This window comes from Anolis sagrei, chromosome 3, assembly GCF_037176765.1.
Source record: "Anolis sagrei isolate rAnoSag1 chromosome 3, rAnoSag1.mat, whole genome shotgun sequence".
Lineage (NCBI taxonomy): Eukaryota > Metazoa > Chordata > Lepidosauria > Squamata > Dactyloidae > Anolis > Anolis sagrei.
The window spans coordinates 46,846,387-46,872,161 of record NC_090023.1 but is presented as its reverse complement, the minus strand read 5'-3'; the positions used below and the strand labels follow the sequence as shown (position 1 = coordinate 46,872,161).

The following is a 25,775-nucleotide window of genomic DNA, read 5'->3' as shown; positions in this document are numbered from 1 at the left end:
AATAATAAATGTAATAGTAGTAATAATAGAGTAAATGATAACTGTAATAATAATATAATAAATGTAATAAAATAATAATGATAACAGGGTAAAATAATAAACAACCTTGACTTGAGTATAAGCCGCGGGGACCTCTTTCAGCCTAAAAAGGGGGCTGAAAAACTAGGCTTATACTTAAGTATATACGGTATATCGTTTTTCACTGTTTCATTCCCTAGCATTTGTCTGTCCGTGTGGTGTTGTGGGAAACTAAAGCAATTCCCTAAGACTTCAGCCAACTTCCTAAATCCTGGGAACTTTACTAGAATCTTATTTTAAGGTGTCTAAGAAAAATTAATAACAGCAATAATGATGAATTGTGACATTCCCATCTTTTTAAAACAAACAAGTAATAAAGTAATACTTGCTGAGTAAAGCAAGTAATATGAAATCACCTCTGACGTGGAGACCTATAAATTCTATAGACCCCCCTTGCTAGTCAGAGTAGTTAACTCTGAAGCAGATGGCCTTTTAAATGGCACAAAGTAACTTTTCATGTACCTTGGCTGGGAGTCTGTGTCCAACACCTCTTCATGGAGTTCACAAGGCCAAGTGAAGGATGGATAACACCTCTCAGTGGACACTCATTCATCATTTCACAGTTTAAATGATGATGATATTGGTTTCCATCAATTTTATGATCCATCAGCATCCCTTACCTGAAACCAAGGTGACACAATTCAGTTGCTGACATATTCAGGTGCTTGAATGCAATTTTCCTGCTTCTTGGCAGGGGGTTGGACTGGATGGCCCACTAGGTCTCTTCCAGTTCTATGATTCTATGATTTTAGGTCTAAGGCCCCTTCTACAATGCCATATCATGCAGTTTGAAACTCCATTATATGGTCAATGTAGACTCATATAATGCAGTTTATCTACACTAAACTGTATTATATGAGTCTACACTGTTCTAAAATGCAGTTTCAAACTGCATGACATAGCAGTGTAGATGAGCCTAAATTGAGCTACAGTGAATGACTTTGAATGAATTGTTTATTGTACCAGCCATAGGCCATGACATCAAATAATCTACAACCTTTAAAAGTACAACAAGCACTTCCCAATATAAATATTAAAACTTATTCCATATACTGGCTCTTTGGAATTATAGTAGCAGGGACATGATAACAATAACAAATGTCTGACCACACAACCTCTGAGGATGCCTGCCATAGATGCTGGCGAAACGTCAGGAGAGAATGCTTCTGGAACAAGGCCATATAGCCCGGAAAACTTACAGCGACATAATGTCTGATTTGTATCAGCTCAAACTATCTCCATTTCCATTTCTAGCCTCTGCTGTGGATACACAGAATAGAGAATCATAGAATCATAGAGTTGGAAGAGACCTCATGGCCATCCAGTCCAACCCCCTGCCAAGAACCAGGAAAATCTCATTCAAAGCACCCCCAACAGATGGCTATCCAGCCTCTGTTTAAAAGCCTCCAAAGAAGGAGGCCCCACCACACTCCGGGGTAGAGAGTTCCACTGCTGAACAGCTCTCACAGTCAGGAAGTTCTTCCTAATGTTCAGGTGGCATCTCCTTTCTTGTAGTTTGAAGCCATTGTTCCACGTCCTAGTCTCCAGGGCAGCAGAAAACAAGCTTGCTCCCTCCTCCCTACATGAAGTGAAAAGTAGCTCTTTTAGATGCTCTAAAAGTATTGTATCCAGCTGAGTTGGTGAAAGAGGATTTCCTCATGTGCCAACATTGGGTAATGTTCAGAGAGCAGTGTGCAAATGTACATTGCGCATTGTGGATGCACACTTCACTACATGATCAGAGCCATATGCACTGGTCTCCGATGCACATGCATTATGCTATGTTGCTATGCAGTACAGAGAGAACTTATCTCTTCCGGCAGATCTCAGACATTACCTCTAAATTCTTCATCTATGGACATTTTTCCTTATATGTTGAGGTGGTGAGTTGCTCCAGATTGCCGGAGCTTCTAGCAATGTAGTACTTTGTCTTGTAAAAGAGTAAAGCTTCCCTTTATCCATGCGCTAATTTGCTGCTTGGCAAAAGCAGTAATAATCTCATTTCAGTTCTTGTCATCCAGGCAGAGTGGTCCATCTGCTAAACCCTTAACCCAGTTAGCCTTTGCTGTGGTCTAATTAAGGCAGATTAGAGGAACTGTTTCAAAGTAATTTTGTGCTAACAGGATTTGAACGCAAATATTGTACTGTGAAAATGTACCCTCCATGGTGAATTTATTCCCATGCTACCCATGCTGGCAGAGATTGTTGCATGCATAAGCCTCCATTCAAATACCGCTTCAGCTGTTACAATGTGATGTTCACAAGTAGCCTTGGGAGGTGAAGGGAATGGCAGGCGATAATAATTTGCAGAGGACAGTTCCCATCTTTGAACACATCTCCTGTTGTTTTTACACATTTTGTCCGCCCTTCTTCTTATTTTGTTACTACTTATTAAAATGTATCTCAGAGTGGTGTACAATAAAATCAATTTGAATGCTTTAAAGCATTTCAAAACAGTAAGAATAATTTAAACATTAGTTGTTATTTGCTGCCCAGTTGACTTTTGTTTTTGTAGCAACCCTATAAAGTAGAGTCCTCCAAGAGCTCACTTTGGATTGTCTCATCATAATGTTTTGAAGGTAAAAGTGTTCTAGAGTTGGGTTGCTGTGAATTTTCTGGGCTGTATGACCATGCTCCAGAAGCATTCTCTCCTGATGTTTTGCCCACATCTATGGCAGGCATCCTAAGAGGATGTGGGTGAAACATCAGGAGAGAATGCTTCTGGAACATGGCCATACAACCCGGAAAACTCACAGCAACCCAGCGATTCCGGTAATGAAAGCCATTGACAACACATTGTCTAGGAGTTGTTTACCATAGCTTTCAGAGTCTGCTAAAGAGCCAATGCAGACATCTGCCCCCAATGTCACTCCTCAGTACTGACGCTGCCCAGTAGCTGTCTGGCACATTTAATCTGGCTCCTCAGCAAAAGCCTGTGCGACTTGGAGACCCTACCAGCAGCAGCAGTGCTACCATTAGCACAGCCTCTTACTTTATTGGAACACATAGGCCCATCAGCATGGGAAAGAATGCCAAGGTGGTACAAGTTAAACAAGTTAAGAACAAGATGATTTAAAACCAATGAAAGCAGTTTAAAAACATGAACGTGCTCCAATTTGAGAAAAGTCAATCGCAGTCCAAAGGCTTTAGTAAAAAAAAGCACTATATTTTAATGTGGCCTCAACTAAGGGGATGGTATTCTACAAACAGGTCACCAAAATGGTCTTGACTGTACCAATGCCAATCCTGCCATTAGGCAAAATGAGACCGTCACCTCAGACAATGCCCCTTAGAAGATGGAGAGGCAGCAATGAAGAAAAATAGGATTGTGGATGCTATACCTCTGATCTGTATTTTCTAAGGTCTTTTGCTGTCCTGAGTTGTGATAAAGGATACTGTCAATCTTTCCCAATATTCAGCAATCACTCAGATTAGCGTCTACATTCCACCTTAAACACACCTTATCTTGTTTGATTTTGGAATCGAATCAGTTTTAGGCCTGGTTAGCTTTTGAATTGGAGGCAGGGGTACAACTAAAGGTAAAGGTGAAGGTTTCCCCTTGACATTGTCAAATTCTGGAGGGTGGTGCTCATCTCCATTTCTAAGCCGAAGAGCTGGCATTGTCCATAGGTGCCTCCCAGGTCATGTGGCTGACATGACTCCATGGAGCGGCAAAAACTAGAAGGCAAAAATGAAGCCATTATCCATCCTGATCAGAATTTTCCTCTGTGCCCAATATTCTAGCATCGTGGAGAGATGTTGAAAGGCAATCTTGCCTAGAACTTTCTGTTTGCTATGCCTATATTCCCTTGGGATTTTGTCTGCCTCTTTTCTTTGAATGCTCAATTAAAGCTTTAAGTAACTTTAAGCTTCAGATGTCCAATTGAGCCATTAAGTAACTTAAAGCTTCAAATGTTCAACTGAAGCTTTAAGTTCCTGCAGTCTTAGGAAAGTGGAGATTGAAGGAAATTTAATTGGGTGGGCAAAGCCTTCATTTCCCATCCCATTAGATACACCTCTGTGGGTAAAGGATTTTGTCATGGCAAGGATCTCCAAATAGGGCAAGGAAAAAATCTGACCAGAAACCCTGGAGTGCTGCAGCTAATCCAAATGCATGTATTGGGTCATGCAAACCAATGATCTGGTGGCTTATCTAACACTGGGAAGTTTAGCCCTCTGTAATGTGCCCCAGAAAAGCCCCCAGTGGTGCAGTGGCTTAAAGCACTGAGCTGCTGAACTTGCTGACCAAAAGGTTGCAGGTTTGAATCCATGGAGCGGCGTGAGCTCCTGCTGTTAGCCCCAACTTCTGCCAACCTAGTAGTAGTAGTCTGATCATGTTTGAAAACATGTAAATGTGAGTAGATCAATAGGTACCACTCTGGTGGGAAGGTAAAGGTGCTCCATGCAGTCATGTTGGCCACATGACCTTGGAAGTGTCTACAGACAATGCTGGCTTTTCAGCTTAGAAATGGAGATGAGCACCAGCCCCCAGAGTTGGACACGACTGGACTTAATGTCCGGGGAAAACCTCTATCTTTACCTAATGTGCCCCAGAGAAACCGTTAATCCAGCATGTTCATGCAAAATCTAGAGCCATTGTTGAGTTTGCTTTGTGCTCATTTGCTCCTTTGGATTATCTCCATAGATGTGGCCATGATGGCCAGGAGCTGGGATGGAGCAACATGGCTGACTAGAAGCCATGGCAGCAAGAAGAGGGAAATTGTCCATCCTTTTCCAATGCACTGACGAGGGTGATTGGGATGTTTCCAGTGATCAGTGTAGATAGCAGAATGGACCAATCTGGCCCAAACCATCTGCCTCAATGCTACAAGATACTTCATTGTTTCCAGCTAAACCCAAAGTAATCCTCAACTTCCCCAAGGTGGGACACAGTCAGTTTAATGTGAATACTTGGGATACTCACCTGACATCTGTGTTCATAATGGGGTCAGCCAGCCTTTTATCAAGGTGAATCTGTTTCTTTCCCTTTCTAAATGTGGGCGCAGGGGGCTTCCGCTATCAGCCCTAGCTTCTGCCAACCTAGCAGTTCGAAAACATGGAAATGTGAGTAGATTAATGTGTTACCCCTCCGGCGGGAAGGTAACAGCGCTCCATGCAGTCATGCCGGCCACATGACCTTGGAGGTGTCTACGGACAACACCGGCTCTTCGGCTTAGAAATGGAGATGAGCACCACACCCCAGAGTCAGACATGACTGGACTTAATGTCAGGGGACAACCTTTACCTTTTAAATGTAGATAAACCCTGGGTCACTATAAAAAAAGCTTCCTATATTAATGACAGAAAGTGCTATTTATATTTCACTGAAGAATATCTTCAGCTGATCCTGGACTTTACCACTTGACTTTACATTTCTTTTCTACATGGCATCAAAACACTGGGATCAGCTGAGAGCTCTTGAGAGGATTCAGGATTCTGAAGATGGGCCGTAGAGGCAGTGCAAGTGTCCTTGATCAGTTGTGGTCAAGGAAGGATCAGGAAGCAATCCTGACAGATTGTCCAGGATGCAGAGCATCAGGCTTATGACCATGTGGAGTTAGCTCTATAAAGCTCAAGAGTCCCCTAGCTGGCACTAGGCAGAGAAACCTGATTATCAGAGCACAGAAATAAAGTTAATTTGCAGTTTCACCTCAACTTGGAATCCGAGCTCTCTGTTAACTCTCCATGGTGTCAGAAGTGAATTAACTCTGGAGGCTGTATTACTCCTGTAAGAAGAAGGGGCGATGCTGAAAAGTACTAGCAAAAGTCTTTTCAGAGTTGCGAATACTGGGAAAAAAAGCCATGTTTTCATCGTGCAAATGTGTGCTTTCTACCTCCTGGAATTCACTCTTGTTCAGCATTCATACTGTAAGACTGCAGGCCTCTACTTACTTAGTAGGGGGATGAATTCCACTGTACATAATAGGATTTGTTTGTGAATACAGAATTATACTGCAAATGATCTAATTATCTGTACTACACAATTATACCAGTTTGATACCACTTCAACTGCCACGCCTCCATCCTATGTAATATTGGGGGATATGATGTTATGAGTAACTTATAGAACTGTGTGCCAGAGAGCTCTACTCCAAATCTCCCGAACTATAGCAAAACAAAGTCATTCAGCAAACCACAAATCTCAGTTCCAAAGGATGGAGCCATGGTAGTTAAAGTGGCATCAAACTGCTACAATGATATTGTGTCAATACACTCCTAGTTTAGCAACTAGATTGTGACTCCGAGAATGGTGTTTACAACTCCTTCCATCAATATTTGAGCCATGTTTGCAATGTCAGCCTTTCTTGCTGATGTTGCACTTATGTACATCATGAGATATCCATAGACCAGATTTCAAGAAGGTAAGCTCTTCTAACATCTTTTTCTCTCTCCATTTACAGATATGCTATTGGTTTCAACAAATCCATATGACTTCCACTTCTGCTCGCAAGGTGTGGTTACAGTAGACAATTTAGACGATGGGGAAGAGCTAATGGCGACCGATGTAAGATTCTTGTTTCCATTGAGGATGTATACTAAAGGATGTAATATGCTAAGAATGTTGCTGTGGGTTGCTGTGAGTTTTGTGGGCCACATGTCCATGTTCCAGAAGTATTTTCACCTGACATCTCCTGGCAGGCATAGAATCATAGAATTATAGAGTTGGAAGAGACCTCATGCCCATCCAGTCCAACCCCCTGCCAAGAAGCAGGAAAATCACATTCAAAGCACCCCTGACAGATGGCAATCCAATCTCTGTTTAAAAGCCTCCAATGTAGGAGCCTTCACCACACTCCAGGGCAGAGAGTTCCACTGCTGAACAGCTCTCACAATCAGGAAGTTCTTCTTAATGTTCAGATGGAATCTCCTTTCTTGTAATTTGAAGCCATTGTTCCATGTCCTAGTCTCCAGGGCAGCAGAAAACAAGCTTGCTCCCTCCTCCCTATGACTTCCTCTCACATATTTATACATGGCTATCATGTCTCCTCTCAGCCTTCTCTTCTTCAGGCTAAACATGCCCAGCTCTTTAAGCCGCTCCTCATAGGGCTTGTTCTCCAGACCATTGTTCATTTTAGTCTCCTCTGGATACATTCCAGCTTGTTAACATCTCCCTTCAATTGTGTGCATCCTCAGAGGTTGTGAGGTTTGTTGGAAACTAGGCAAGTGGGGTTTACATATATACCTGTGGAATGCCCAGGGTGGGAGAAAGAACTCTTGTCTGTTGGAGGCAAGTGTGAATGTTGCAATGGATCACCTTGATTAGCATATTTAATAGCCTTGCATCTTCAAGGCTTGGCTGCTTCCTGCCTGGGGGAATCCTTTGTTGGGAGGTGTTAGCTGGCCTGATTGATTCGTTTCTGGAATTCCCCAGCTTTTTGAGAGTTGCTCTTTATTTACTGTCCTAATTTTAGTTATTTTTAATACTGGTAGCCAGAATTTGTTCATTTTCATGGTTTCCTCCTTTCTGTTGAAATTCCCCAGATGCTTGTGGATTTCAATGGCTTCTCTGTGTAGTCTGACATGGTGTTTGTTGGAATGGTACAACATTTCTGTGTTCTCATATAATATGCTGTGTCCAGGTTGGTTCATCAAGTGCTCTGCTATGGCTGATGTCTCTAGTTGAATTAGTCTGCAGTGCCTTTCATGTTCCTTGATTTGTGTTTGGGCAATGCTGCATTTGGTGGTCCCTATGTAGTCTTGTCCACAGCTTCATGGTAAATGGTAGAGTCCTGCAGAAGTGAGAGGATCCCTCTTGTCCTTTGCTGAACATAGCATTTGTTGGATTTTCTTGGGTCTGTAAATCATTTGTAGGTTGTGATTTTTTCATCAGCTTCCCTATGTGGTCAGTGCAAGTGTATTCAATGCTAATCAAGGTGGCCAATTGCAACATTCACATTTGCCTCAAACAGACTAGAGTTATTTCTCCCTCCCTAAACTGCCCCCGGTGGCGCAGTGGGTTAAAGCACTGAGCTGCTGAGCTTGTTGATCGAAAGGTCGCAGGTTCGATTCCGGGGAGTGGCGTGAGCTTCCGCTGTCAGCCCTAGCTTCTGCCAACCTAGCAGTTCGAAAACATGCAAATGTGAGTAGCTCAATAGGTACCGCTCCGGCGGGAAGGTAACGGTGCTCCATGCAGTCATGCTGGCCACATGACCTTGTAGGTGTCTACGGACAATGCCGGCTCCTCGGCTTAGAAATGGAGATGAGCACCACACCCCAGAGTCAGACATGACTGGACTTAATGTCAGGGGACTACCTTTACCTACCTAAACATTTCACAGATATATAAACTCCACTTGCCTTGTTTCTAACAGACCCCTCAACCTATGAGGATGCCTGCCATAGATGTGGGTGAAACATCAGGAGAGAATGCTTCTGGAACATGGCCATACAGTCCGGAGAAATCACAGCAACCTGGTGATTTGGGGCATGAAAGTCTTCAACAACACAATGTTTCTGCGATTGGTGATTGTTTTGTAATGGAATGCATGGCCTTCTTAATTGAGAGAAACCTTGTTATACCATTGAGCAGTTGTTGAACATCACTGTAAAGAGCCTATTGTGTTACTGTGCGGACTTGCTTTAGCACGTGGTCTTCCTTAAGCATAACTTTTATTCTTACATCATTTCAGACAAAGTATAGTAAAGATTTACAGACACAACCTTGGAGACTGTAGGTTTTCATTACACGTTGAGTGCTAAAGGAAAGCACTTCTGGCTCTGTCACATATACAGATATTGTGAGAAAAAAATCAAGCTGAATTTGTGTCCTCAAAGATCAGCTTTAGCAATGCTTAAAAATCTGTTTCTTGCCTAGCTGTGGGAATGTTTGTGATCACACCATACGTATATAAAAGAAACCAGTGAGTCCGATCAGCCCCAGGCAGGTCCATCAGCCTAGGCAAGATTGGAAGTGGCGAGGGACAAAGGGAAGTGCCTCCAACAACATCCGAAAAGCAACATGTTCCCCATTCCAGTTTTAAAATTGAGTGAAGAGAAAAACTATGGAAACACACACGGGGGAATACATTGCTTGTTTTTACATAAACTCTATATGATCATCATAATCTTGCTTGTTGAAAATGCTCTGGTTGGCCTGAAACAATCTCCTGCTCGCTTCTGCATATTACAGATGTGGATGGTACCGACATCTATGGAAATATTCTTGGCAACTGTTCTCCATCTCTGGCACTTTCATTCCTCCTGGGGTATACTAGCAATCCACATGATAGTCTTCTGTAAGGCTGTTTGCTTAATGATATGCTTATTTTAAATTTTCAGGGGAGTAGCCATAATTTCCCACAGCAAAACATTCTTTTTTAAAAGAAATAAAAAATAATAGGCTTTAGTGCCGTTAACCATGCCATACATTTGGGAAATAAGGGAGATTGAAAATAAATAACAATGGCTTCTTGTTCAACTAGTTTCTGTTTTGAAAGATCAATACCAGAACAAGTACAAACACCAGCCGTGCAGTGAGAGAGCTCTGGAAAATAAAGCTGCGTGTTTTTCAGAGAGAGAGAGAGAGAGAAGGTACAAAATGTCCTGTTCTTTTCCCCTCATACTTTCCCCAGCAAGCCATGGATATTTTGGGCTTTGTTCCGGATGAAAAATATGGTGCCTACAAGCTCACAGGTGCCATTATGCACTTTGGAAACATGAAATTTAAACAGAGACCCAGGGAGGAGCAAGCTGAGGCTGATGGCACTGAAAGTAAGTATTTCCCTCTCCAGCTAGATTTAGGTATATTGTATTCAAAATGTAAGCCCACTTTTGTATATAATTTTGACATATTTTGGGGTCATTACTGCAAGATGAATTTCAGACATGGAAATCAGTACCAGTCTGTTTGTTAGGCAAATGTTTCCAGGTAGCAACATACAAGAGGAAGAGGGATAGTACCCCAGCCGTTCTGCATGAGTGCTCTTCTTGGTAGTCTGTTGAAATATAAGTTTGTATATGCCGTGTGGCCTGGCCTAATTAGTACTGAACAGTATTCAACAGTCAATTCACTTGGCTTCCACGTTTAGAATTAATCCATCTGAGGTAGTACAAATTTTAGCCTTGGCCTCACACAAAATGTTGTGGGCCAGTCTGATGGAAACGAATCTGATACATACTTCATCATAATCAATTATACACCACAGATTTCTCTGGATGTTGTCTCAGTGCATGGACCAGCAGGAGAGTGGAATTACTAATGACTTGTTGATATAATGCCTTACACAATCCCTTTCACACACTTAGAAAACATGGGAAAATGATCTGTGAAGTAAATTATCCAAAAAACTATGAGAGGTCCATGAGGTTTATGAGCAGATACTAAGACCAACAACATTCAGCTATATGTTCCCATTTTGATAGCCACAGAACAAAATCAAAATAGATGTATTGAGAGACTGGTGGAGTGCTAGGCTTGGTGGCCTATACTAAAGTCTCCAAGTTACAAATAAGATAGGTTCTGTAGGTTTGTTCTTAAATTGAATATATATGTAAGTAGGGATAGGTATATTTTTAAAGTGTAATTCCACATACAGATAGATAGTTAGATCAGTATTTTTATTTATTTATTTATTTATCATGTCAGAAGCAAATAGAGGATACTATTATAATGTATTTAAAAGAACACAAAGTTTAAAACTTGGCATTATACTAGATTTCCTTTGACCAGAAGCTGGCCAGTTGGAATCCCTCTGGTGTCACTTTGAGAAGTTCCTCCATTATGCATATGGCATGGCACAGACTGCATTGTAGTAACTGGTCTGTGGTTTGCTCTTCTCCACACTCACATGACATGGACTCCGCTTTGTAGCCCCATTTCTTAAGGTTGGCTCTGCATCTCGTGGTGCCAGAGCTCAGACTGTTCAGCGCCTTCCAAGTTACCCAGTCTTTTGTGTGCCTAGGAGGGAGCTTCTCATCTGGTGTCAAGCATGAATTGAGATTCTGGGTTTAGCCTGCCCCTTTTGAACTCTCACTTGCTGAGATGTTTCTGCGAGTATCTCTGTAGATCTTAGAAAGCTGTTTCTTGATTTAAGGTGTTGTTGTATGTCAGCCTGTTCAGCCTTTGATTGTGTCTAATGATCAGGTTGCTTTGGATGATGGGAATGACAATGTTGTTCATGTTCAAGTTGAGTCCTCTGATGGGAATGCTGAAGGGAATGGGGATGATGGTCTGTTTCTTGGGCCTGGTTTTTGAGATGTGGGGCCTGAATGCAGTTCGGTTGATGGTTTAGAGAAGGCTGTATTGCTGAAAAGGGATTCACAAGGTCTCAAGCTTGGGAAAGACTCTGCGTCTGGTCAGTTATCTCCAGGTGCAGATTTTAATGAAGCCTTGAACAGAAGAAGTGCTTTCAGCCAGCAAAGACTAACAAATCAGAAATTAAGGTGCTCAATCAGATTAGAGCTGAAGCGAGAAGTGAAACCAAAACCGAGGAAAATTTTGTTCTTAGCTGTTTGGGAAACAAAGTTGACTTATAACTGCCAAGTACTGAGTCTAGCTTCAGACAAAGCAACATTGGATTCATAAATTCTTCATGCCAAGTTCCTGGACCTTTGTCTTTGTTTGATTCCTGTTTTAAGTGCCTTTGCTCTTATTTTGCCTTTGAAACCAAGTCTTCATGGACTTCTTTGAACTATTTTCTCTTTGGATTTATTACTTCCTAATCAATTGGATATACTTTTGACTGTGGATTACTTTTTATTGCTTGCTATTTTAACTCAATTGTGCGGTGTTTAAAGTCAGATGGAATCCTGTTCTGGAGTGCAACAGGTGTTGGCATGCTGACAGATATCCGAAGTTTGTTTGATTTTTGGTTTCATGCTGCAAGTCACTTCTGGTGTAAGAGAATCAGCCATCTACAACGACATTGCCCAGGGGATGCCTGGATGTGTTATGATCTTGTGGGAAGGCTTCTCTCATGTCCCTCAATAGATCAATTTTTGATATGCTTTGGATAGCATAGTAGAAGTTAATACCCCTGTGGAGTTTGTCTTGCTGTATGAACCTGTTTCACCTCACTTTCTGTCCCTGTGATAATTGAATTTTGAAAAATTCTGCTTGTTGTGGAAAAAAGAATTGTTGATAAAGCTTCAGTTGAGACACGTTCTCCTTGTGACAACTCTTTCAGGAGTGAATTTCCCTTCTTAGGGGTAGATTTCCTTCACTTCCTGTTGTCCCGCCCCTGTTCTTAACTATAAGTTGTTTGTAACTCAGGGATTGCCTGCCCAATGAAGTACACTCAAATGCAGACACTACCCAAGGCAGAGGGAGGTAGCTGCCTCAGGTGGCAGCTTCTGACATCTGGGCAGCTGTCTGTCCAGAGCCCCCTAGCTATTCTTTTTGAGCTCTGTTACATTGCCAGTTCTGTGACCCCTAAACTAGCCTACTGTGCTTGGAAGTGGTGGAAGATACTATTCTGTTGCCAGTGTTAAAGCATGATTCATTCCATTTGGAATAGAGGGGATACCATCTTGTTTTTTTTCCTTGAGAGAGCAAAATGTCTTGGACTTATCTTCCCCAAGTACAATCCTCATAGTTAAGAATCTGCCAACAGTAGCTATTATTTAGATGCTCACAACTGGCAACCATTAGATGCCAAACAAACAGTAGCAATAAAATCACAATTAAAACATTAGTTTAAAACAACAAATTATAAACACCCATTTAAAAGTTAAACAAATCCAGAGTCATAATCTGAGGTCTGTGCATTGTCAATCATATAAATCGTTTGCATTATTATCATGGTGTCTGTTGCTCGAATGCTTGGTCCCACAACCATGACTTCCTAAAGGGCAGGAGAGATGGGGACAACCTGATTTCATTAGGGAGCGTGTTCTACAGATGGGGGACCATGACCAAGAAGGCCCTTTCTCCCATCCCCACCAATTGCACTTGCGAGTGTGGCAGGATTGAGAGCAGGGCCTCCCCCGACAATCTTAAAATCCGAGGTGGATCATAGAGGGAGAAACGTTTGGACAAGTAAGCTGGGCCAGAACCATATAGGGCTTATAGGCCAAAGCCAGCACTTTGAATTGTGCTCGGTAGCAGACTGGCAGCCAGTGGAGTTGACGTAATGGGAGGTGGTATGCTCTCTATATGTTGCTCCGGTGAGCAATCTGGCTGCCAACTCCGGTGAGCAACATGGACTAATTGAAGCTTCCAAATAGTCTTCAAAGGCAACCCCACATAGTGGGCATTGCTGTAATATATTCGGGATGTAACAAGAACATGGACCACCGTGCCAAGTCAGACTTTCTAAGGTACGTACCCAGCTGGTGCAAAAAATGTAATTGTGCAAAAGCTGCCTTGGCCACCTCCAAGACCTGGGGTTCCAAGCTCAGCAACGAATACAGAATCACTCCCAAGCTGCGAACCTGTAACTCTACCAAAAAGGTACTACACAAATGCTAGAAAAGAGCAGTTTAGCCTTGGAGCCAATTGCCTAGAGAGGTGGTGGGTCTTCTTCTCTGGAGAACCTCTAACTGCTAGGGATTATGTAGTTGGAAATCTTACAGTAAGCAGGGGGAGTGGACTATGAAGCCACTTCCAACTGTATGATTCAATTACTCTATTCTGCACTGATATCACATTGGCATTTTCATCATTTGTCATGTAATCCTAAATCACAGAGTGAGGTTGATTGTTTTCCTGTCTGTCAATGATATGAGAGTGATGCGAATGAGACTCATTAGTAAAGATGCCTTTATAGGGAGCTAGGATGCCACTTTTTATTTACTTCACACTGCTAAATATTTCTGTGAGTGCTTTCAGGCAGACAACTGCCAGCACTACCAGTCAAAACATATTGTGCAGTGATTCTGTTTTGCCTTCCTTAATGGATTTTCTGTCGTACGAAACAAATATGGAAGAAGCTGGAAAGTATAAGAAGGTTATGGATAGAAGACATTGTTACCTGGATCCCTTATAAAATTCTATGAAACGAGACTGAGTGCTAGCACAATAAAGGCCTTATCTAAGAGCACCATGTGCACCGAAGTATAAGGGTGCACAGGTGCACAGTGAAAGGCTGGTATGGATTAGGATTTGAACATTTGGAAAAAGCGCAACCATGGTCACAAAGATGGAGGCCAGTTCACTCTAAATGTTCTCTGCATAGTTGTGCACAGATCTGCTTGGAGGAGTTTATGATGGAAAATGTATTTATTTGCTTCACTTTTAATTACATTACCATGTTTTCATCATGGGAAGAATTTCTGGGTGTCAGAGATAAGAATTAAAAATTTAATGTGCTGAAGCAATTTAAAACAGTGGTGGGTAAAGTTAGAGTATGGCGGGAAAGTGGGGAGTTAAAAATAAGCCCAACATTAAAGTGCATATATGATGTACAAATGAATGCAGTTTTACACAACTTTAACTGCCAGGGCTCAATGCTATGGTAATCTGGTGAGGCAACAACACCATTTGGCAGAAAAGCTGTTAAAAAGGCCTCAAACTGCATTAACTCTACAGTGTAGATTTATTTATTTACTGTATACCCCGCCATTCTCACACCGAAGGGGACTCTGAGTGGCTTACAAAAAGGTACAATTTGATGCCACGTATACATACATACAATAAAAACAAAACATAAACATTAAAACCAAAAAGTTAAAAACTTCTCAATTTTAAAACCAATTAATTGAAAACTACACAATCCAAAGGCATAGTCCAGGAGCCATTCCAGTCGTCAATTGCAGTATTCCATATTCACCCTTAGGTGTATCCTTAGGCAGTTAGGACTGGGATCTATAAGACCCCTGTGATCTTCATGTTTGTAATGTTACCTCTCTTGCAGGCTTCTAGGAGTTGAAAGATCTCTTTAAGGTTCGTTCTTTCTAGCTGAGTTGCATCAGTGGGTCATAAGATGCATTTTGTCTACCCCAATTTGAAAGATCATTCCTAAATTGACAGTTAGTAAATAATAATAATAATAATAATAATAATAATAATATCGGCATTATTCGCCGATACATCGCACAGTTCTAGACACTTGGGAAGTGTCAGACGTGTGATCCAATACAACAGCCAGCAGAGTGATCTTGCTTGCTGTGGATTCATCTTGTTGTGTTTCAAATACTACTAATAATAATAACTTTATTTTTATACCCCACCTCCATCTCCCTAAAAGGACTCGTGGCAGCTTACATGGGGACAAGCCCGGGCAAACATAGATTAAAAACACGACGCAATAAAATAAAGATTTAAAATAAAATAAACACATCATAAAACATAACAAATATCATAAAATAATCAATAGGCTGAGCAGTAATAAATACTAAGCTCGGAGGGCTGGGAGCTTGTGCAATAGTTTCTGGACTGGGGCTGCAGCAAAAGTGCAAGAGCTGATAATAATTAGGGCAAATATTTATCAGTTCCAAGACAAAGCTTTTTTATTTACATGAAATGTTTAAAAAATCATGCACACACACACACACACACACACACACATTTAAAATATATGTAAATAAAAAAGCTTTATCATAGAACCAAAAGGAAAAACACTAGGCAAACTTTCTGTGGGAGTACATTCAAAACCGGGGCACTACCACAAAGAAGACCTCCTTCTTTAGGAGGTGATGGGTACAATTTTCATAAACAAGGTACTCAGAGAAGGACTTCCTCTGATGAACTTAATTCATGGGTAGAGTAATAAGGAGTATAACCTATTTCAGAATTAATACAGATCTGTTCATAAACCACCTGTTACTCTAGCCTTCCAGAATTTAAAACCACTCCAAGTGTCTATGATGGCATTTAGAATGAACTGTTTAAATACGGCTCAAAATCTCTTCCTCTCATAATCTTTTTTCTTCTAATGGAGATCAACTTGTACTCCTTTATACAGTTTTTGTTCAATTTATTGATTTTAGCACTCTGAAAATGAGGAATATTCAGATTTCTCCCTCCCTTTTTGTTATATCTCTGTTTTTGAATAATCTCATAATGCTATTGCAAAGATTGCATAGTAATGTACACACATATTTACTGAGCCCTTGATAACTGCTGGCGTTTAGTTTCAGGGCCCTTTGTGGATATCAAAATCCATGGATCTCAAGTTCCATTATATACAACAGTGTAGTAAAATAGTGTCCTTCATGTAAAATGGTGAAATCAATGGATATATATATATATATATATATATATATATAGAGAGAGAGAGAGAGAGAGAGAGAGAGAGCTGTGGATGACTGAATCTGTGGATCAACTTTATTATAATTAAAATCATGTGTATTTGGAGTGATCTTACTAGCTTCCCCACATTCTTATCTGGAGCATGAGAATCTCATGCATTTTGCATTATGTGCTCCTCCAACACTGTTCCTCAGTCATCCCTAGTAATACTCTGTCCTCTTGAATTTATTTCCATGTGACCTGTCATTTCCATGTGATTGGGATCATATACTCTCTACTCAGGGGTTCTGACGCGTCTCTCAAAGCAAGATGATTCTCTTGGGGCTAAACAAATGTCAAACCACTGAAATAGCTAGACTTTGAAATATAAACAGTGGAGGTGAGACAAACGTAAAGTGATTTTTAGGAAGAATCTGTGATGTGAAGATTTAAGGTTTATTAGCTGGAACTGTAAGGGTTTCACTACTGCATTTTAATATGCAATGTTTTATATGTACATTTTGGATTTATTAAAGAAATGTATAAATCATAAACGACCCATTGCTAGTCTGCTGTTGTAATTCTATGTCTCCCTTGCAGGTGCTGACAAAGCCGCTTACTTGATGGGTATTAATTCTTCTGACATGATAAAAGGCTTGGTACATCCTAGAGTGAAAGTTGGGAATGAGTACGTCACCAAGGGTCAAAGTGTCGAACAGGTGAGAAGACCATTTATACTGGGTTGGGGTGGATGCATTGGGTAAAAAGACTTTTTTTCTGCTTTCTCCAGTCCTGTAAAAGTTTCTGAACCCAGTCATTTAAATGTATTCCATGAATATTTGCCCCCAAAAACTAACCAATATAATGGTGCCTTGTATTCATTGGAGTTTGGTTCCAGTACAACACACATGTATGCTCACATAGAGGCTTTGATACCAAAATCCATGAATGCTCAAATTCCATTTGCTTATATAAAATGGCCAAAAACTCAAATGGAGCAAGTTTACTGGGAATCTTTCTTTTGGGGCTATCCAAAATCCTTTGGTGTGATCCAGCCAGACTCTTGGATTCTCAAGACAATGGCCTAAATGCTATAAGTATTTTTCTGGAAGTATACCTTATGACAGGCATCTTGTTAGAACTCCCGGGTGCGTAATTGGTTAAATCCTTGTGTTGGCAGGACTGCTGACCAAAAGTTCAGCAGTTTGAATCTGGGGAGTGGGGTGAGCTCAATCTGTCAGCTCCAGCTTCTCATGCAGGGACATGAGAGAAGCCTCCCACTAGATGGTTAAACATGCAGGCATTCCCTGGGCAACGTCCTTTCAGACGGCTAATTCTTTCACACCAAAAGCGACTTGCAGTTTCTCAAGTTGCTCCTGACATGAAAAAAGGCATCCTGTTAGTGAATTACAAGAATTCAAGTCAACCTTATTCCAACATAATCCAGTTACAGGGTTACTGCAGTGGTTGGAATTCTGATCCAAATGCACAGTAGTCACAATCTCTCCAAATCTACCTTTTCAGTGTAGCAGCTCCTCACCCTTCAAGATGGTCATTTCCATGTCACTGAAAAGCAGGGAGGGGGTTAACTGTGTATCCTTTAGGAAACCCTTAAGAATCCTGTAAAATGTGTCCAGCCAAAGGAAAAAAGTCCAGTGCACCGCTGTTCCTTCCCTGTTCTCCACTAACATCTTGATCAGATGAGTGGGGAAGCTGTGTCTGGGAGATGTATCTTATATGTACTGAAGATGTATCTCCAAGTCACAGGATCGCAGCCATTGAATCACTTGTTGAATTGTGAATGAACATCTAGGTAACTTATGGTGATTCAGTGTTATAGGGAGTATTTATTCCATATTCCATATAGGCCAAACTCAGAAAAGGGGGATTTTCGGAGTTGTAATCCAAAAAATAACTTCTCCAAGCTCTGCCTTTCTGGTGTTGAACTGTGCTGGTTGATTGATGCTCAGGCACTGGGAAATAGATATGGGTCCCATGGGTTTCTGCCCAAAACCTAGCAATGCCCCTCTCATTGATTATTTATTAATGTCAGTTATTTATATTGTTTTTTAAAAATGCAATCTTAAGAGTTTCTAATAATAATTCCAAATGAATTCAATCAGGACATGTTTCCAATTAGACTTAGTTTATCTTACATGTACAAATTTGCTCTCAGTTGTTAATTTGCTTATTGCTATAACATTGTGAAGTAGGTCATATATGTACAATATAAGTAACAATGTTAGTCTAGCCCTTGAAAATTATGGCCCTGATAAATGAATTCTATTTAGAAAATTGTCTGATGTCCTGCCAGACTCTGCTGCATATAACTCTGCAAGGTTTATGCATGGTTGAGACTGTGAGACCCATGGCTTTGTACAGTTATTAATGTTTACGTTACGACAGCCAAATCCTTGTATACCCTGGACAATTAAAAAAGCAGTAAACTATGGGAATATATAAGGAACTGTGATAATTTCTATTCAACCAAGAAATGTGTTGCCTGGCTCTGAACACCTCCCATTCTGAATTGCCTTTTGCATTATGTTCATTCCTATTTTATAGATTAGTAAAGTAAAAGGATTTTTTCATTTGTTTTTGGTGTTAACTGAAGATTAGTACTAAATGTCCCAGCCCAATGCATTTTGTATTAGCTAGGATTGCTAGGTCTGTGTGTGCTGGCTGGAATCTTGGGAATAAACATTTACGGAACAGCTACTCCAGTGGTATAGTAGAAGGGAGATTCAGATAGTCTGGATAGCTGTAGTGACAGTCCCTTGGGCTAAATACATTGCTGGTGAGTGCCAGGTCATGGAATGATAAAATAACTGCTCTCCAAAATTTGATCCAGATGTGTGTGCCAACTTGGCTTGTTGGACAGGAAACTGGGTTGGATGAGGCTGGTGAGCATGTGTGTTGGGCAGTAACCTCTCTCAACTTTGCCTACAAGGATACTCCGTGAAGTTGTGATGTTTGTCATGATTCCATCTACTTCATCAAGCATGCTGTTGCTTGCTGAGTTTGAATGTACACATCTGAAGTTGGGTGGCTGGTGTGTCAGCCTACTCTACTGCTTCACGTTCTCCCTTCCCTAGCTATTTAAGGTGGTTTGGGATTAGTATTGTCTGAGCTTGTGTTGCTGGGAGACTTCAATATCATAGAATCATAGAGTTGGAAGAGATCTCATGGGCCATCCAGTCCAACCCCCTGCCAAGAAGCAGGAAAATCGCATGCAAAGCACCCTTGACAGATGGTCATCCAGTCTCTACTTAAAAGCCTCCAAAGAAGGAACCTCCACCACACTCTGGAACAGCGAGTTCCACTACTGAACAGCTCTCACAGTTAAGAAGTTCTTCCTAATGTTCAGGTGGAGCCATTGCTCCATGTTCTAGTCTCCAGGGCAGCAGAAAACAAGCTTGCTCCCTGCTAAGAGTGTTCTGTCATGAATGCCTTAGGAATATATGACTGCCATGACTGGTATTATTATTATTATTATTATTTTACTGACAAATTATTATTATTATTATTATTATTATTATTATTATTATTATTTATACTCCATCTTTTTTCTCCACAAGGAGATGTAAAGTGGTTTATGGCTACACTCTGCCTCTTGCTTTATCTGCTTGCTGTACGGCATGATGGCAATGTTAGTGTGGAAAACCTTTCCATAGCTCCTTTGCCAGGGCTTAGTTTAAATGCACTGGGATCCCATGTCTCTACAGGAATGGAGAGCTGATGAAGATGGTCTGCCACACAATCCTGGCAGAAGACTTCCTGGTGGCTCTTGGGGACTTTCCTATTTCCTTGAGAAGTGATTGTGTCAAAACTCTAGTCTAGAATGGAGAAATGGTCAGAGTAGTCACTGGTCATAGTAACTCATGGAGAAGCTTCCTGGTTCTCTGTGGGGCTGACAGCAATAAAACGAGTGAGACAAGAACTAGAGTTATGATGGTAGAAAACTCTGATTGAACACAGACCACAGCATATTTCAAAGCCTACTTTTTGGCAGTAGATGAATTTTTTTGTGATACCATCATATTTGTAAAGAGCCACTAGTTGTTGTTCCTAGTAGTTAGAGATCTCTTACATCTTGGCCATATGAGATGAAAATGGACTTCTCGACAGCCTGCAGTGAACAATTTGTTAAACATTTGGCAGATAAAATTGCTCGGATTCACTCTAACTTGGATGCTATAGTAAATACAGGTCCAGTGGATATAACATTGGCTCCTGCTTGTGCAATGTTGTCAGATACTTTTCAATTGGTGCAAGCCAAGGACTTGGACAGGATCCTTGGCAGAGGTGAGAGCTGTCACATGTGTGATAGATCTCGCCCTTCCAAGCTTATCCAAAAGGCCAAGGGGGATTTGTTTTAATTTTAAGGGCAGTTTAATACTATTTCAATCATAATTTTTGCATGTTTTAGCCACTTGTGTTTTTAGTGACATTTGCTCTATTTTGTAAGCTGTTTTCAGTTCCATCTATGCAGAAGGGACTGGGAATAAATGAATTAACAGAGTGGAATTTGCCATGGCACACCTTCCTACTCTCATGATTTGGTAGGGACAATCTTGATTAGTCCTTTGTCACCCCACATTTTCAGCTGCTTTTAAAATGAACCAAGTTTCTTTTTCGTCCCCTCACTTTCCCCCTTTGCCCTCAGTTCACTTCAGTTGCATCAAACTAAATTCAAGGTGTAAAACCTCAGCATGGGGAGGTGTGGTTGAAATATTTCCCTCCCCTGAAATGTAGGCAAAAACAAACTGCTATGAGTTGTATATCTTTCCTCATTAATACCTTTGCCATCTTGACCTGACAATACACTGATTTGCTTGGCTGCATGAGGATACTTTGAGCAAAATGTGGCTGATGGACTACTTCATTACACTAGAGAATGAATCCACTTTAAATCTGATTTATGCCTCCTACAGAATTCTGGGGTTTGTAGTTTAGTGAAGCTGTTAAAGGCTCCTCCCTAAACTACAAACCCAAGAATTCTGCAGGAGGCAACAATTGGATTCATTCTCTAGTGTGATTAGGCCCCAAGTAATGTGGCCAGCCTGAAAGGAATGGTGCTGACCTGGCAACTCTATACTGGACTAGTCTAAGTCTCAGCTTTATATAAATAATTACACCGTAGATCTAAGCCCCAATGATCAGTAAACTGTAAAGAATCAAGTGAGGAGCTCAACTGCAGTATTTCAGCCACCTACCTCGAATTATAGAGTTAGAAGAGCTCAAAAGGGCAAACTATTCCAACCCCCTGCCATGCAGAAACATTCCTTGGGCTGAAAAGGGCTGTTACATGTTCGTTAATTTATTCTTTCACTGTTTCACATTTCTGATACAGGTTACTTACTCTGTTGGTGCCTTATCCAAGGCAATATATGATAGAATGTTCAAATGGCTGGTTACCCGCATCAACAAAACCTTGGATACTAAATTGCCAAGGCAGTTCTTCATTGGTGTATTGGACATTGCTGGCTTTGAGATCTTCGATGTGAGTAAAAAATACCAAGTCTAGCCGTAACAGTAACAGCATGGGTTCATGTCTTGGGTTGTATTCCTTTGGTTTTGTTTAGGAGATCAAATTTGCTGAAAGATTCAATGTATCAGGGGTCTATAGCTTATTTATCAGGCAGATATTTAAGTGGTTAGTATGCAGCATTGTTAAGAACATTGGAAATATGTTTGCAGGGGGAATCCTCTGTAACTAGTGGTGGATGATGGCTTCCATGATAGTGGGACGCTAACTAAGCTATGAGTTATAGTATAATCTTTAAAGAAAACACCCAAGGTTCTGATCTTGCTTATGAGGAGGAGGAAGAATAGATGGTAATACTACCATTTTACCTCTGATTAATAGCTATCATTCGTATCCATGCTCTGTTCGCCAGCTCAGTAAACATCTTGAGCAATGATCAATTTGATTTGTCCCTGAGGAACTGGGAAATTGACACTTCTGTTTGATGTTTTGTTTCATGTCTGATATAATAGGTTGCATTTTTCATTTAATTTTAAGTTAAAATTTGCTGGGTTGTCAATTTTTGTTATTATTGGTGTATTGTTATTATGTTCAGGTATTGAATATTTGCCTTTTAATGTTTGGAATCCACCCTGAGTCCCCTTGGGGAGATAGGGCAGAATATAAATAAAGTTTTTATTATTATTTGAGACACAACAAGATAAGTCCACAGCAAACAAGATCACTCTGTTGGCTGTTGTATTGGATCACACATCAGGCGCTTCCTAAGTGACTAGGACTGTGTGATATATTGGCAAATAATGTGTGCAGATCCCAGTAAGGTGGCCTTTTGCAGCTGGCAGATGGTAATTTTGTCAGTGCCGATTGTGTTTAAGTGCAGGCCAATGTCTTTAGGCACTGCACCCAGTGTGCCGATCACCACTGGGACCATCTTTACTGGCTTGTGCCAGAGTCTTCCAACCCTGTCCAAGTTCACAGAGTGAAATTCTTCTCTTGGTTCTGTCCCATTTCAGAGCACATTTGGTGGTCATACAAGAAAACATGTTCTCAAGGCCAATCCCCACTACATCCTGTCAGAGCTTCCTTTTTATTGCTCCATCAAACTACACTGTTGTATTGATATGATTCAACTTTAATTGCCATGGCAATATTGTCTGTAATGTTGGAATATGCAGTTTCGGAAGGGGCATTTTGAATTCTTAGCCAGAAAGCTTTTAGGCCTCAGTAAACTACAGACCTCATAATTTTGTGAAATAATAGTGCTATAACAGTGTAGTGTGATAGAGCCATTCGTTTTGTTCTTCCTCTCCTCCCACTTTATGGTAGAGAAATGCCTTTCTATTCAAGCAGGCCTTGGCTTTTGAGATCTACTCTAGTTTTAACTGAAGCAGGTGTTGTTTCTTTTTACTAATTACTTTTTAAACTTTAGCCCAGGCATGGGCAAACTAAGATCCGGCGGCTGGATGTGGCCCCGTAGGTGCTTACTTCAGGCCCTCCTCATTTTCCCTCTCCTCTTGGCATAAGTAATTAAGGGGCTGCTAAATTGTAAGATTTTTTGGTAAAGTAGAGCCCCCCGCCCCAATGCCAAAAAGATGAGGAAGGAAGGCACATAGAAACGGAGAGCCCTCAGCCACCGTGTGCCTCACCCTCCTCCTGGCATAAGTACGATGTGAGTGACCCCATCCTTATGCCGGGAGGACAGCTCAAGGAAGGCATGCGGCAGTTGAGAGCCCTCCAGGGAACACTCAGACATCACCTATTTCAGCCTCCTCCCAGCATAATGCCAAGAGGACAGCCCAAGGATCGGGGGAGAAGGATGAGAAGGAGATCGGGGCAATTGCCACATGTCTTTCCTTCCTCCCAGCATAAGGATGCGATGAGCAGCCCCGTTCTTATGCTGGGAGAACAACTTGAGGATGACCTCAACTCTGTCCTGCCCCTCATGGCCCTGTCCTTTCCTGGGCCCTCCCCACCCAGCGTATGCCCGGGCCCCCTTCCTCTTGGCCTGGCTCTCCCAGCCAGGCTCACAATGCGGCCCACAGGCAAAAAGGTTTGCCCATGCCTGCTTCAACCTGTATTTTAATATTTTTAACTGTACACATTTTTATGTTAACATTTTTGTTATTGCTATCTCCTACTTTTAGCCCCATATTGAGGGGAGGGAAGTGGGAAAGATATTAAATAAAATACAAATGTATTTTAAAAAGATATAGCACAAAGGAGGCATTTTAAAAGGTTGATTTCAATGGTGGCGCCTCAGCTACAGAATGCCCTTCTTTCATAACAAACATAATTTAACCCTAAAAAATTAATTGGGCTCAGTTCCTATTGAAAGTTGTACTTGACATCAATTTCAGTGGAAAGTAAACACGACCTTTCTTTCTCTTTTGATTGGGATTGTGGGAAATAGTCTCAAAAAACTATCCTGCATTACTTGTAATTAAACCAGTGATCCTCTAGCCTGAAAATTATGTACTCATATACAATGCATTAAAATTGAAGCTCTTCTTATAGGATTTCAAACTGTTACCAGATTTTGTATATGTGTAGTTGTGTATATGTATATAAGGCTCAGTTCCTCTGTTTGATCCTATGCAAATTGATTTTTATTATTTCTTCCCCTTATAGTATAATAGCTTCGAGCAACTTTGCATCAATTTCACAAATGAAAAACTGCAACAGTTTTTCAATCATCACATGTTTGTCTTGGAGCAAGAAGAGTACAAAAAAGAAGGCATTGATTGGGTGTTCATTGACTTTGGACTGGATTTGCAGGCCTGCATTGATTTAATAGAAAAGGTATAGATAGTCTCATCAAAATCACTACTCTCTGATAACAAAACCTCTCAACTCAGAGGATAATGTTGCATAGTACTTATAGTGTCAAACTAGTTTGAAAAGGATCCAAATAAAATATCTGCCAAATTGTGAAGCTTCTTGCTTGATGCAAGACCAGAGATTGTCTCTCAGTTTTGGAAAGGAATAATAAAAAAAAGATCATATTACCTCTATTACTGTGTATGCTATAATTACAGAATTGAGATACTTGATCCCTTTAGTTTTGCAATTCTCTTAATTTTTTGCCATTTATTGTCTGAAATAGTCTTGTGCATTTGTATAGAATAGCTATCCATTTTGGTTTGTTTCATTCGTATGGCCCTGTTTTCGTTTTTGAGTGCTGCTTCTGAAAATGGCAGCCTTTCTGAATAATCAGTTTTGTTCTTTTGTCCGAATGAACAAAAAAAATTGGACCATTGGCCAACATGGGCGGTCCTTCCCAGGCCCCCTTTCCCCTCAGTTTTAGTACTAGAGGGGTGAAAATCACCACACATGGTCCCTCGATTTTTAGGGATTTTTTTTCTATAAATAAAATCTCCTTAAAAGCAATTCCTTCTTTCCCTTCCTCTCAATCTGCAGAGGAGAAGTGCTTAAGATACCACTGATTCTGAGAGATTTCCCTCCTGCTATGTGGAGGAGAATCCAGCTTAAAGGCAGTGCTTAATATACCACCAATTCTGAGAGATTTCCCTCCTGCTATGTGGAGGAGAATCCTGTTTAAAGGCAGGGATTAATATACCACTTATAGTCTGGTGAACACGCTGTTTTCGTGGGCTCCAATTGGTGCAAACACCTCCTCCTCCTTTTCTGAGGTATGTGGAAGAACTCCCTGGGCGGTGAGGAAAGCCACGCAGCCTGAAAACCAAACAAAAAAAATGGAAACTGTGGAACTTTCTCTTTTGTTTCACCTTTTGTTTCATCTGAAAATGACTCTTTCATTTCATGCCATCCAAATGGACGGTACAAAATGAATACCCGAATGAAAAGAATGGAACAAATACTGTTCCCACCTCTAGTATGAAGCCCCTTCACTCAAGCGAAAAGTGCACTGTTGCACTCCAGTTGTTCTTAACCTTTGGCCTTCCAAGGATTTTGGTTCTTTCTTCCCAGAAGTTTTGACCATTAGTCATGCTGGCTGGTGCTTCTGGGAGTAGATGTCGAATATGTATCCAGAGGCTAAGAAGCACCGCTATAGAACCTCAATGTGTGTTCTGGGTTTTTTGATAGCTACTTAGGTTTACAAAAGAGGGACAGAGCAGACTA

At 41.0% G+C, this 25,775-nt stretch overlaps 1 protein-coding gene across 2 annotated transcripts in view; it reads left to right on the top strand.

The window, feature by feature from the left end:
* Window positions 1-25,775, top strand: part of MYH15 (myosin heavy chain 15) — a 173,673-nt gene that overhangs the window by 43,100 nt on the left and 104,798 nt on the right. For both annotated transcript variants that reach the window (XM_060770659.2, XM_067466643.1), the window contains 5 exons: window positions 6,480-6,583; window positions 9,651-9,789; window positions 16,787-16,905; window positions 21,540-21,689; window positions 24,303-24,473. In XM_060770659.2, the coding sequence (XP_060626642.2) occupies window positions 6,480-6,583; window positions 9,651-9,789; window positions 16,787-16,905; window positions 21,540-21,689; window positions 24,303-24,473 (683 nt within the window). The remainder of the gene's footprint in view (window positions 1-6,479; window positions 6,584-9,650; window positions 9,790-16,786; window positions 16,906-21,539; window positions 21,690-24,302; window positions 24,474-25,775) is intronic.